The sequence below is a fragment of the Grus americana genome, chromosome 2 (genome assembly GCF_028858705.1).
Source record: "Grus americana isolate bGruAme1 chromosome 2, bGruAme1.mat, whole genome shotgun sequence".
Classification (NCBI taxonomy): Eukaryota; Metazoa; Chordata; class Aves; order Gruiformes; family Gruidae; genus Grus; species Grus americana.
The window spans coordinates 96,034,296-96,049,287 of NC_072853.1; the positions used below are offsets into that span (position 1 = coordinate 96,034,296).

The following is a 14,992-nucleotide window of genomic DNA, read 5'->3' on the forward strand; positions in this document are numbered from 1 at the left end:
ACAATGAGGTCATAACTCACCAGACAGACACCTGCAGGTGACTTCATGAAGCTATCTATTAATACCTTCCTAGGCACAATACCAAACTCTGTAAAGGGTTTCTTAACGTTTCATGAACAAGCCCAGAGAGAACAAAGGAATGGACGTTAAAACCAGTTATGTTCGAACTAGAAACAGAACTCCCTTTTTGTTCTTTCTTTTAGACAGAGCAATGGAAGGTACACTGTTTAGAGGTAACCACAAAGGGAAATTTTGGTTCTCCATTCCTTGATGCCGATTTTATGGAGCAAGTGGTTCATATCCATACCTACATAATGCTACATAAGGTTATCTGTAAACATGATACAATCATGGTATTTTCAGCAGTCATTGGAAAAGCTGCCACAAGCAATGGACTATATTGTCAAGAAGTGATTCTATGTAAACATGAATAGTTAAGGCAGAGTAGAAGTGGGTAGCACACTCAAAGCTGTTTTCAAATACTAAGACCAGGCAGCTACGGATAGCATTGCATTTCATCTAGCCACGTGACTGCCCAACTTAATTCACCAGAAAAAGTCAAGGTTTCAGAGTAGGTAGCATGCACAAAGTACCTTGCTTGCACTGACATTGTCTCCATGAAACTATCCCCGTGCAAAGTAGATATAAAAAGATTACTTAAGACATAAATCCCAAAGGTGTTAGAGTATTACAAGTGAATTTCTCCGAGAATGTGTTTGATCTTGTCTGAAGTACAAAAGCAGAAGTTCAGTCATCTGCACGAGGATGGGATTATGGCCACAGAATATATTTTACTTCTCTCAGAAGTCACTGATGGGGAGCATTGTGTTCTTCATAGCCACCATTCAATATCTTGAATACATGCAACAGTGTGTGCACTCATTGCAACAAAAACTAAGTTGTCACTAATACCCATCGCTCAGAAGATAATGCAGTGGGAGACTATTTGTAACTCCTTAGCATACATTAATTTGGGGGCAGGGGGAGAAAAGCAATAACACCTTTGGTTTTGCTGATACATCACATATTCCCCCAAAAGGTGAGGTTAGACCCAACGGTCTTTCTGCTTGTGTTACCAAAAAAAAAAAAAAAAAAAAAAAATCTATTTACATAAAGGGACAGCTGAGAACAATCCACTACATGAACTTCTGTCTTCTGCCTTAAGTCTGTTCTTCACACTAGTTTACAATTGTTTCCAATATGTGGGTAAAATTCTTTTAGAAGATGGTTTCGGTTCCAGAGATACAAGTAGGCCCAAATGACAGAATTCAGATCAAGTGTCTAAATCTTGAACGTGCTAAAACAAGGTTCTCTCTGCACTTTAGGGTTCACTCATCCCATTAAAAGAGGGGCTTTTACAGCCTTTGAAAGGAGATTTCACATGCTCACATTTCTTTTGTGCAGAAGTGTTCTCATAAGCAGCTCAGTTCAGAAATCTATTTAAACAAGTCAATAACTGCAAGCTCGTGAGTCATTTTACTGCGTCCAAAGGCACTAGACAGTGCTGAATTACCCATGGGCTTACGCACCTTACTGAAACCAGGTCACTTTAATGTGGCTTTGAGAGCCACCCACAACTGAGGTTCCTATAAGAGCATGGCACTTTGTTGAAGGGCGATGTGCTATTATGGGATTGTAGGAAATGAATTTCACTCTGCCACTCCCATGGGTTGGGTTGCTTTGCCCACTACACCCACTGCATCAGTCCTTAAATCAGTCTTCCTATAGATACAAGGCTGCACACAACACATGCATGCACACATCAATCTGCAGTTATGTTTATATATAACTCTGGTTTCTCCCAGTTATCCTTACCCTAAAGAAATAAATCACTTGAAAACTTAGTCATTTAAAATGGAGGGAACTGCCATTTGGCCAAGCTGGTTTTGCTCATAGATATTTATATGTAGATCATTGTGCTACTCAAGCCAAAGTTGTGATAATAATTCCCAGCTTTTGAGTATTTGTTCCACAGTACATGTACAGGTATAAACATTTAGTACACAAGTTGTGAGTACTCTGAACACCGTGATGACTTTTTTTCTATGGGCAATTAAAAGCATTAAAAATGTTTCAGAGTACATCTAGAACAGGGTGAGACAAATTGCCAGAACAATTAATTTGAATATTCATGTTTGCAGTTGTAGTTCACTGCAGCCATGCTGATCTAAGGAGGGAAGTGGAGCAACACTTACAGAGAAAAATTGCATCCTTCATTGGAAAATATCTAATTTAGAACAGATAATGCTGGTAGAAGCAATTCTCAGGAATACAGAGTATTCTTTGTGTCTTAGTCTTCAGGATTTACATTAAATAGGAAAGTTCCAGTAGTATGTCACCCAGAAAGTCTTGTCATGATGCAGATGTAACTTGTGCTGATGACACAATATTTGTTTACAAATTACGTCCTTGACCAAGATACTACAAATAAGGATACTAAAAGTATCTGATGGTAGGGGTCTTCTGCACAAGGACACGAGAGCCTGAAGGTTACAGATGCTTAGGAAATCTATATTGTGTTTAAACATTCCTGAAATAATATCATCCTGCAGTGCAGCCTTGATCAAGCTGCTGCTGTCTGATTACTGGATGGTCTTTCCTACTACTCCTTTGAAATTCCTTCACCGGAGAGATGAGCTCCCTATGCAGGAGACAGCAATACTCCTGGCTGTGTGAAGCCTTGTGGTAGCTGTAACAAAATTCACAGTGATAAAGAAACACAACAGCAAAACCAAGAAGCAAGCCCACAAATCATTCCTAAATGGCACAGGTAGAAGCTTCAACGGCTTCACCATGCGCTTTAAGGGAGATGGTGATGTTCAGACCAAGGCCAATACCTTGTGGTGTCCTCCTTGGTCTTCCTTTGGTTGAAATGAGCCATAGTGCTTGTCTGCACTGCCACAGCAATCTTGGTAAAAATCATCCTCTGTAAGAAAAAAAAAAAAACAAAAAACAACTGTATTTTTATATTGGCACATAAGACAAAGCTCTGGAAAGGAATGAGCTGGGTTTTGTTCCCTCTCCCACCAAGATCCTGCGTGAGTCCAGGCAGGTCATTTTTCCCCTCCATCCCAGTTATAAATAGGTGGTGAGTTCTCCCCTACCTTCCAGAAGCATTAGGGTGATAAATGCAGAGAAGACTTCAGATACTGTGGTGCTGGAAATAACAGTTGTATAGATACGAAGCAGGGGGAAAATATAGAAATAAAGAAATAACAGACACAAGAAGAACGACAGTGAAGGGTATTTTAAACACCCCAGGATGTGTTCTTCGGAAAAGAGAAGGAAGTTTGTTTTCTTGTATGGGCATGGTTGTGGATTGAGAATGAGGCACAGGGATCCAAAGTACTTAGGTTTTCTCAGCAATGTCTGCTCAAGTAGTGTGTTCTTCAAACTTATGAAAAGCAGTGACCTGTGGAGTGAACAAAAATGTACTCCCACTTCATAGGAAGCAGTGGTGCAATGGAAATAATGGTCTGTATTACACTTCTTAATGTACGGCACATGGAGGATAAGCCAAAAATATACTTAATTAATATTTCACCTTTTTTCCCAGTTACTTCCACTTCCCCTCTGTAAAAGACAGTCAAATATACTTAAAATCACAGTACAGGCAGGAACTGCTCTTAGTGTTACCGTTGTAGATATACGCTATACATATACACAATGTCACAGCTTTGAGCCTGTGTATTTGTGTATATACCTATGGATATCTTTCTATTTCTTATTTTTTATATATACGCACACACACATATAGGTGTTTAAAAGCTGAGCATTCATAGTGGATGAGGTATTTATATCATCTGGGGAGAAAGAAGAGATCTACTAAAATCAGTGAGACTGCATAAAATACAGCTGCTGGGTATGTCACGTGTGTGCACACATGCAGTATAAACAGTTCAAATTGTCTCCACATATTCCATATATGTGATACATGTATGAACCCATAAACACCATATTAAAATATAAACATACCTTTGTAAAGATGGTTACTGTGGTTTTCTTTGTTGGTGGTTTTTTTTTTTTTTTTAATTTTGGCTCACTGAAATGGGTTTCCAAATAGCTTTGCTGAAATAATGAAGACTTTGACAATGCTTTTGGAGATGAATAAAGCAGTAATTACCTTGGCCAAAAAAATAGCATAATAAAAAGAATAAAGAAAACAATAACATTCTACATTTAAGAAGTGGGATGGAGAAGGAACTCAAGTTTGTTATTTAATCATGACATGCTCTTTTTATATTTTATTTGTAAGGCTCCGAATGCTCTTTTCTTTCTATACCAGTGAGCTCATTACTTTAATTCCTCATAGATTTCTCTGAACAATTTTTGCTAAGTAAAAACACAATGTAATTCTTCAATGGCTGTAACAGTAAGAAGCTGCTCAAATTAAAGATCAATAAAAAGTACAGAAAAAATCTGTACGAAAATAAATAAATAAAGGAGAAGATGGCAAATGCTTGCAATTAGACAGGATGAAAAATCTAAAAAGAAATTAAATTTAGTTGTAATACATTTCCCATTCTTTTCTTCATGAAAATTACTACTGAAGTGGTTTTTTTTCTGTAATTTAAATGTTAAGCTGCCAGATGTGTGTCTCATGCTTGAAGAGTTGAAGCTTTGCATTATTTAGCATATTAAGATTCACAGAATTTAAAAAAGGGCTCCTTTATTGCCTGGAGGTTCTAATTAAGTAAACCTTAGCCTGGTACATTTAAAACTTGCAATACAAGAGATTTTGCTTCCTTTTTTTTCTCTGCAGCCAAGTCTCATCAATATAATAAATATGGAAAATACTTAAGATGATATAATTTTTCTTTGGCTTGAGGAATTAAACCTATCTATTATTTTAAGAAGTTTTTAATAGAGGCCAGCAATCAGAAAGACATTTAAAGACTCCAGTCTACTTTTTAATCATAGGAGTTGCTCTTAGTTAGTGGGGGGAACCGTGTCTTATAAAACCAAGCTATGCAGAAATTGTTTCTTCCACATGCACAAAACAAAGCAGTTCTGAGAAAGAAACAAGAATCACACAGTTCTTTATTATTAAATTGCATTTCACTTTTTAATAACATGTTATAATTGACCACAGAAAACTAATAAAGCATTAATTAGCTGTGCTATCAGCAATTTGTTCATTGAAAGAGTTGGAATAGCTGCATCAAACTGTAATAACATAGAAATGCCTTTGACATACAGTACCTATAAATCATACCTTAAATACAGTTATTTTTGCCATTTTAGAAAATGTCAAAGGTGTCAACTTTGTCCAGATACAGCACTTAGCAGTGACTATTTTAGTAAATTGACTCAAAATACATTTTGTTCTCTGACAGGGGAACATAATACCATTCATGATAAAAATGAACAAATTGAGGAGGAGAAAATAGCACCAAGTAAGAATGATCAAAGACAGGTATCATAGCTATGATAAAGGTACAATGGGAGGTGTAAACTCTCTGTTAATTGGTTTATATGGAAGTCAACGAACACATGCATCAGAGCAGGAAAATGTGATTACACCAGGGTCTGGAAAAAACAATAAAATTCTTAATCCTATGCTATGAACCTGTGATCAGGTATTAATAAGAGGTCCAACAGAACAGTTTTAATGCTGTACATTTGTATAACGCAAATAGGAAAAAATGGGTGGCTTTTTTTTCCACCATTGTGGCATGGGCATGATAACAATAATGCCTGGATTTGGGAAAGTATGTTGAGATGAAGTTTGCTTCCACCCTCGACAATGTTGAGAGCAGTCTTGTTTCTTGGTGATATTAAGTCCCAACAAAACTGTTTGGGTGCTACACAGCTCACCCCTGACACGGAATACAAATAAAGTGTCACCTGTACCAAGTCCCTGGGTTCAGCTGGGACCTACTTTTTAAAACAGGATGGGAAAAGGTTGGAAACTAAGATGTTAGTGCTACTCCATTACCATCACTCTTCTCAGGGCAATAGCTGAGAGTAGTAGCATGACCTTTAATAATGGAGAGTGTCTTACTGCTCCTTAACCCTTGTAGAGTATAATGTAACCTTTTTTATCCTCTACATTCAGCCTGGAAGTTATCCTTTTCGGTTATGTCTTCTGTAACAAGTACTGCGGTGCAATAGGAGTGGATCTGCAGAATGGAAACCAGCGATTTGGAGGACACCACTAAACATTGGGGACCTCACTGTGTGTTGAAGAGTTTATGTCAGACTTGTTCTAGTCTGGTCCTGGGAATTGATGTCCCATTAATACCTGATACACACACCTAAAGCGCATCCCGTTGCCTAGCTTCACCCTAAAGGAGTCCAATGCTTGTCCTCCAACATCGCTCTGCAAAGCGAACCAGAGAGCAGCAATTGGCATTCACTTCAAAAGTGCCCTAAAAACTTAAACACTAATGTCGATACGCCCTTTGTGAACTGGGATTAGAGAGGGGTGGGAAACAGATCCTCTGCGATGTGAAACTTTCAGAGGCTGCATATAGGGCTGATACTGTGACATTCTGATGTATTGGGGGGGAGGAAGAGACATTTTTAAAGGGATTGTGTTTTTTTTAAATATGGACAAAAAGAAACAGCATGGCTAGGAAATTACATCGGTTTGGTGCGCAATACTTCTGAGTTATATGGAGACAAAGTAGGGAAGGATGAAGGGCACTCCCTTCTGATGGCTGCAACGTCTTTGTCAGTCAGGAGGAAAGGATTTTTACAGTGGTGCCATCCAGGAGTAGGGCAGCAGACAAAGAAATCACCAGCTTGGCTAAATTACAGTAGGGAAATGCAAAATAACATTAAAATCCTCTCTGGGCTCCCTCCCTAGTAATACTCCAGCCTGTGGGAAATCAAACAGCATGGTAAGAGTCAGAAAAGAGAAGAGTTTGGATCACGTGGGTTGCACAACTGTAAGTGGGAGCTGAATTTGATCCTATCTGCAAGAACCAACCCAATCCTTCATACAGTCCTGCTCAGAGGAGGGAAAGGCCAGCGGGGAAAGAGAAGGTTCAGCCATCTGAGGCTCTGCCTCTGAAGGTCTACCTGTAGAAAAAATGAAGGGCAAGCAATCTTCATTTTAAAACATCACTTTGTTCCCTTTAAAGTGGCACCCCTGAGGAACTACGAATGAGAACAGCTTTGGGTTTTTTGGTTCAGGTAATTATTTTTGCATCTGCATATGACTTGTGTAGAGCACGTCAGAAAGAGAACCACCTTGTAGCAGTATAATGAGAAATATTGCAAACTCACCAGTTTTCATGAAATTGTTTCAGAGGTGGCTGTGAGCACAAATATAATCCTCTCAGCAAAACTGTTTCTCACCTACATGAGTATATTTTAACAAATTAAAAATTTTCTCTCCAAAGGTAATGATAAACTTCAGATGAAGCTGTCTCTGTGTTTGGTATTTTGATATGGAGGGGACATCTTAACATGTTCCAAATAAATTTCTGGTTGTTATCTACTAGTGTACTAACTCCTCAGCCTGATGCTGTCTTTGCTTAGGTGTTACTCTGAAGCTTTGCTCAGACAGAAATGCTTTTTGATGTCATGAAAGGACATGGTTCACTCCCAGTGCTTTTCCACAGATGCAGAGAGGGGTTTGAATTTAAGATCTTACATATGATCAATATTTAATATTCAATTTTCAATATTCAGATTATTTTAGAAGACAGACATTGAGCGAAAGAATCCTTCTGAGCCAGTAGGTTTGAAAATCAGGGGCTAAAAATTTGTCCTGGGTGTGCCATATAAAGGTGACAGAGCAGAGTGTTGAAGGAACAGAAGTGGTGTCAAACCCCCAAAATAGGCAGAAAGCAAGCTGCTTGTAACAGGCTGACTAATAACATTTATGAGAAATATTTTACGTGTTTCCAACATTTTTACTGTGGTACGTGCATAACTGGGAGCCTTGAAAAAAGAAATTAGGCTTCATATGAGAGGAAGGCTGGGGAGCAGCTGCCTGCTGGGATGAGCATTGGTGGGGAGGAAAATGCAGGCACTGTTGAAGCTCCAAATTAAACATCATTTACAGTATAAATCCTAGTTTATACGTGGTTCTGCAGAAATTATCTGGGGATTTCAAAATTAAGCTTTTTTCCCTCCCTAGTTCTGAGTGCAGATATTGAGTTTAGTGGTTACATTACTGACAGCGTTCCATCACAGAAAATCTGTGCTCTAGTGACGTGCCTTTTGAAACCAAAGTTTTGCATTAAATTAACATGCAATAGATTTACCAGAAATTGAGCTCACCAAGAAAAACTTCTGTTGTCTTGTGAATAAAGATAAGCAAAACCATTTTTCACCTAATTCAAATCCATGGATGCTTTTGGAGATCTGCTCATAGTTCAGGTAGAGTCCCTGTTAGACAATATCTGGTTTTAGAATCCTGAGTAGATGATAATATTATCTCTTAGAGTATATGGAGTCAGATTCTCTGATGATGCAAAACAACGTCCTTTGAATCTAACTTTGATTTGATAAAAGTTGTAGTAATTCAGTACCTTTCAAAATCAGGCCACTTTAACTGTGTTGTTTCAGGGTGCTTGTAAGAGACCTTCTGAAACTGAAAATGTGGGCTCTAAAATGCTTTGTTTGGCATTGGATCTTTGCCAAACTCCACATAACTAATTTGAATAAAAATTCAACATGGTAGTTTTAGACCTAGATAAGCATTAGTGATGGGGGTAGGGTGAAGAGGAGAGAAGGAATAGCTGTCTACCTGCACAACTAATAATTGGGGTTTGAGACATACATTCTAAACGTGGAAATGTCCAAATGTTGGCAAGGAAAAGAAATCAGAAAAAAAATTTTAAAAGCAGCCAAAAGCAAGGGTCAAATACCATTAAATGTTACTTAAAACAACTTTTGTTCTTGCAGATTGCTCATGTTTTAAATACTGTGAGTATTCTAAGCTTCTTTGCACAACTAATGTTGGGCAAATTAATTAAATGAACTTCAAAGCAGATTCCACTAACATAAACACTAGAAAAAATTTTCTAAAGTAGGGCTGTGATTACATTCTCAGAAGCACCAACATCTAGAAAAGACACATTAATGAAGTGTTGGTCTTATCAGGAGGTGTATTGAGAACCCTTGAATGATTGGAAATTTTTATTACTTTTTTCTGTAACATGCTTAACCTTTTGTCACTGACACCATTTAACAAATATTGACACCAACTCCGTATTCTACTTCTTACGTATCTATGATGGTCAACACCAACACTCAGTGTTTATGAATCCTGACTAAGCAATGCCATACTAGCTCCTACCTCTATTTGTGCCTGCTTAACATGAGATACTCAACAACTTATAATAGCAGATGCATAGTCCTAGCCTTCTTGGGCAATCAACAAAGGACAGCTCCGAATAAATGGGTTTTGAACTAACATTTCATGGGTTGCCATAAAAGGAAAGTCAGTTGGCTTCAAATCAGCATCCAAAATTCTACTGCTTAATTTCAAGGAGCTCACAGACCTGAAGATGACTACAAACTACTGTTTATCTATGTAGATAAGAGGTAGCTATCTCACCTAACATTTTTAAGTTCAATGTCCAAACATGGCCTATTATAGCCTCCTGGTACAGGAGGATAGTCACTCTTTCCCTTCAAAAGGAGGGATTAATTTATTTTCACTTGCACTTTCAGCGCTCTCTACTACGCGCCAAGGGCATGAGAATTGTCCTTTCCCTAAATGAAAGCTGACCCTCACCTTGTTTTTGGTGGGTGGGAGAGTCACAAGCACTGGGGGATGACTGTAGATCTCAGGTCGGCTCCTGATGCCCTCTCCACTACCTCAGCTTCTCAATCTACCTATCTATCCTAATCACCGGTACCATGACCAGGAGGGTTGGCTGGCACCTGGGGCACGTGTACGGGTGCAAGCACAAAGGGGAGCGTGGGCAGCAGCGGTTATATCTGTGCCTGCACAGCCATTTTCCTACGGTGGGACACAGAGCACAATTAGCTACCCAGGTTATTGAACTAGGGATGGCTGTCTATAACTTTGGTACCATCAGATTCCCATCCTGTGGTAAACCTGCCTCTGGACATCATGGTGGTATCTGAGTTTAGAATAGGACGTAGGGTTGTGTTACTCTGTTCTCAGATACATATGTTTTGCCTGGGATTTTAAAAACAAGCAAAACAAAACCCTACCAGTGCAAATTGCAAGTCTTTGCCTTCAAAAGAAACCCCACATCCCAGAAGCAAATGCTACCTGATGTTAATACAGACAGGCACTCTTACCTAATTTAGCTCAGCACAATTAACAAAGGATATTGCTATTAACCTACTGCAGGAAGAAAAAAATACTTCCCAAGCACCTAACAGCAACATGTTGTGATCCATGGATATAAATGACCAAATAAAATGAAAGGATGTAAAAATGTCACAGAAACACCAGTCGTAATCTAATGTTGTCAGTGCACTCCACGCACACCTTGTAATTGCTAACACATTTGGCCTACCAATACTTTCTAGACAGAGGAGCCCACCACTTCTGTACCTTTTTCGCCAAAGCTGCTTTTGATCCCTCGCAATTGATTTAAACTCTTCCATCGCTTCCTTTGCCTAGTGAAATAATGATGAGATGATATCGCAGAGCGAGGGGGAAGGGAGAGGAGTGTATTTACACACATGCCAAGCAGATCTATTTGCAAACTTTCAGTAAATTAAACAACGCAATAAAAGTCCTAACCTGCTGGAAGCATTTTAAGCTCTTCTCTTTTCCTTCCAGCTTCTTCTGACACACACGCTTCTCCTCCTTTCGCGGCATTAAACTGCTTTTCCACTTCCTTTACAGCAGTGGGAATACTTCCCTTATGGGTGTCAGGATCTTTCGGGGAGGTCAGAGGTTGCCCTGCAGAGGAAATGACAAGCTGTGAAATGTAAAAGAACAATTCCTTCCACATGTTTCCTTGCTCCAGGAGCAGTAAGGGGTTGTCGGCTAGCATCACAACGGGATGGGCCAGGCCTTTGCCTAGCAGTCCTGTCAAAACTAATTTACAATTAAAGGCCTGCGCGACTGTTTAGAGCTTTACAACTCCGGCGAGTTTCAAGGACTGCCGAAGCCAAGTGGTGCAAACCAAACTTATTTTTAACAGCCAGGCAGGCAGAAGGAAGCAGACCGAAAAACGCTCTAAATTGTACAGTAACCAGGTAAATTGTATACCTGAGAATGATCCTTCTGTATAATATTTATTTCCGTTACAAGCTCATAGTTTGGGAACTGAAAAAAAATTTCAGCTGCTCTAACTTTTCTTCTGGTTGATGCATGGGGCACATGAGCCACATGTGCTGCTGTTAGACAGCAAACCTTCTAGGGGGAGGGAATAATAAAGTTTAGGGGAAAAAAATGAGCTATTTGTTCATTTTGAGGAAATGTGTTCTTGAAACCATATTCAAAGAGCTGAGTTCCATTTTTCTTTACACTCCCAAAGTGTAAAGTAGAGCAGGGAGGGAATGAGAGACAAGCAAACTTTCTCGAAAGAAAATGTTAGACACGTAGAAAATCTGCATGTAGGTGTTTAGTCCAAAGACAGATGAGATAGTGAGAGTCTTTCTACATGACAAATCTACCCGGCAAAGCAGTAGCAACAAACATTTGGGCCAGCCCAGATACTGGGAGCAGTGTAGTCATGCTAACACAACACTGTACCCAGCCTCACGTAGCCTGTGTCACAGCTCCACTATTGACAAGATCATCCTGCTGCTGGGACCAAACGAGCCTGGCCACCTTCAAACACTTTCCTTGAAAGTCTTGGCTGATAACACCTCTCCTCCAACGCAGCCAGGCTAAGCAAAACTCCTGTCTTAATTTCACACTGTAGTGCTTGGGCTAACTTCGGCTTAAAAAGATGTACAATTGGTCACGACTAATTAGGTACAGGTAATGATTTCTGATGTAATTTGACCAAAAACTGCACACAACTTGGCACAAAAAACCCTTATTGTTTCAGTTTCTTAATCCTCCTCAGCCACTCTTCCACCTTATCCCTTGTAAACACCCTTTTTAGGTCTTGAGTGCACGTCACTATATGCTAGAACAGTGCTGACCATAACTTCAGGACTTCAAACTGGTCGATACTAAAGAGGTGTAAGTCACTAGAATGAAGACAGTTTTCCTTTGGTTCTACCAACTACAGAGAACAAAGTCATCCCTGGTTTTCTACTTGCCTATTTTATTTGATCACCATTGCTGGTGGGCACAAATGGTGTTTGTATGTCAAGTCAGAGGAACAGCACAGACAGAAGAGCAAGCATTTGGAAGAATGCACCCAACGAGTGCAGAGTAACACTTCCCAGATGAGCCTGACCTAAAAGTGTTTGAACCAGAGAACAAATATACAAGTGCTGTCCAGTTACTTTTCTGAGGGTGAAAGAGCTGCCACTTTCAAAAAAAGCCTTAGTTACACTGACATTTTGCACATGTGAATCACCTCTTCTATGGACACTAAAGTCAAAACTTGCTGTGGATTTCACAGTGAGAAAGAGTGCTCTCTTGAAGAATTTGTATATTTAGTGTCTTATATGGTGATTCACATTTCTGAAGTTTTTGTGCATTTAGAAGACTGGATTGCTTGGATCCAAGCCTATTAAGGCAATATTTCTTGTAGGTGCATGGTGCATCAAATTTTCCTACCTATGCTACTTCTATTAGAGTTGTTACCACCTTCCACACAACAATGGCTAATGAATTCCACAGAGGAATTGTCATTTATTTATTGATAGGGATTGTTGATCCCTTAATGGGACAACGGATCAACAACAGAAGCTTTTCTTAAAAAAAGCAACGGATAGTGGTTGTGAAAGCACAAGCTGTCGTCTTCTATGAACCTCTCACGGAATACCACTTCAAAAGAATGGCGAGAAGATACGGTTTGGACTAAGAGACACACTAGATTTGATAACATGCATCTGTGACCTACAAAGGAGGTAGAACAGGAGGTATTAAGTTGCATTGCCCTGCATCATACTCTGGGAGAGAGATCCTGTGCAGCAGGGAAGAGCCATACCTAGCCCAACGCAGAGCTGTGGTTTAAAAGAATAATGTACCCCGGAGTTAATGGAAATAATATGAAGGTTCTGTCTTAAACTTCTAAATCCAAGACAAATTTGAAGTGAAGGTTAAAACACCATCTCCTAACCTGCTCTATTTTGCTTATATGTTACAGGACCACATATGGTATCGATATGTAAGATCACTCACTATTTAGACTACTGCAGTAGAGTGAGTTACAGAGCACCCGTCTTCATTTAGAGTGTTCTTGCTTTCTCTGGTTTGTGTCTCAGCCTTAATGTCACTTTAACAGAGCTTTACCCCCGCCCCCCGCTTTTGGTGGTTTAACAGATATAATATAGCATTTATAGAGCATATCAATGTGCGACAGCTTGCCACAGATCATAAACACATTTTTCTGTTGGAAATGTTGAAGTCATGATTTTCGCCACGTGATCTGCAGTTCCCTAAGGTTTGCTCCTTTAATTGTAAATAGCCAGAAAGTCATCAAGCTAGCGTTTAATAAACTTTTAATTTGAAATGGATTACCACATGTTGTGTTTGTTTACCCATTATTAAATCTCTTAGCAACATATCACCAGCAGAAACAGCATACTGTAGCACTGCATAGATACATTAAAAAACAAACCCATGGGGGATATTAGCAGCTAATAATATCTTTAAAGAAGGCTCCAAGAAAAATAAATAAATATAAACAATATCAAAAATTACTCCTACAAATTTTGTTAGTGCAAATCTTTTTGGCATGGAAATTGCAGATCTTCCATGATCAGCTTATCAGCATATTTCAGAGGTCTGCACGCAAAATAGGACATACACTAATGCTCTTCCTCAGTTCTCATAAATACATCTTTCTGGACTTCTCAAACTGAGTATTCAAGAGTTTTTCTGTGCATTTCTAGACGTATGACCTATTTAGTTGCAGCTTCTATGTGTATGCAAGTGTCCATGTACCTGTGAAGACTGATGGTAAGACCAAACAATGGTAAGGACAAGTTTGATTTATTGAGAGATTGTCCGTAACTTTTCCCTGTTGAGACAAATTGACTGTAACTCCACTTTTTGGATCTGCTATTCATGGGTTTGTGCTGCATCTTGAAGCACCTTAGCAGATATTTAGAAGATATATGGCAACCAAAAGGACCTTACTCCTCAGTATAGTGTATGTTTACACCTCTGTGCTTCTGGTATCAGGGTGGTTATACAAAAGTCTTTTGATTACAGTGCAGTTGCTGCTTAGCCTAAAAGTGTCACAGGGCAAACCTCATTTCCTTTATCTCCTAAACCATCGCTCACTGAAAAATACTTTTACTGGCCTATTTCCATGTTATGCTTTCAACCTCAGCTGCCCATTCACCATGCTAAATGATTATTGCTTATCTGCTCTCTTTCTTTCCTTCGAATATCCTCCTCTTTCTCCTCCCATGTCTTCTACCATGCATCACTGCTGCTATTCTCAAATGCACGAGGAACCTCTATCCTGAAGAACTAAATCTCTGTTTCAGATCTGCACATAATATTCACACAGACACTACAACCTGTGGGTTGGCTGCCTCCTTCAATTCATTAAACAAGAGGGAATATAGGAATGTCTGTATACCAAAAAAGAACTCTTTTTGTCCATGGCAGTCAGATCCCACATGCTGAAAAAGAAAAACCAATGGCAGTGTCCTACCATTCTTCCCATTCCTGGATTTCTAACAGAAGAGGAGCAATTTCTGAGTCCATTGCAACATGGTCAATTACATCTTCAATGTAGCTACATCAGGAGACTCACTGAGGCCAGGGAGGATGCTCAGTCTAAAAGTAACATTCAGCGATTTTTTTAAGAAGGCTTCTGGGGAGGTCTGCTGCAGATAAGCAAATGATAACTTGTCTTTTCTACGGGTTACCACTTGACCGAATCCTAAAGGAGTTTCATAGGAGTAGCATTAAAGCATACCTCTGATGCCAGAACTATCTCCCTGCCAAATTTTAAGTCCCTGT

At 39.3% G+C, this 14,992-nt stretch overlaps 1 protein-coding gene across 1 annotated transcript in view; it reads right to left on the reverse strand.

Annotated features, from left to right (window-relative positions):
- Nucleotides 1-14,992, reverse strand: part of LOC129202383 (uncharacterized) — a 140,310-nt gene that overhangs the window by 46,343 nt on the left and 78,975 nt on the right. The window contains exons 13-14 of the mRNA XM_054815042.1: nucleotides 10,685-10,846; nucleotides 2,838-2,926 (exon numbers count right to left, since the gene is read on the reverse strand). Coding sequence (XP_054671017.1) covers nucleotides 2,838-2,926; nucleotides 10,685-10,846 — 251 coding nt within the window. The remainder of the gene's footprint in view (nucleotides 1-2,837; nucleotides 2,927-10,684; nucleotides 10,847-14,992) is intronic.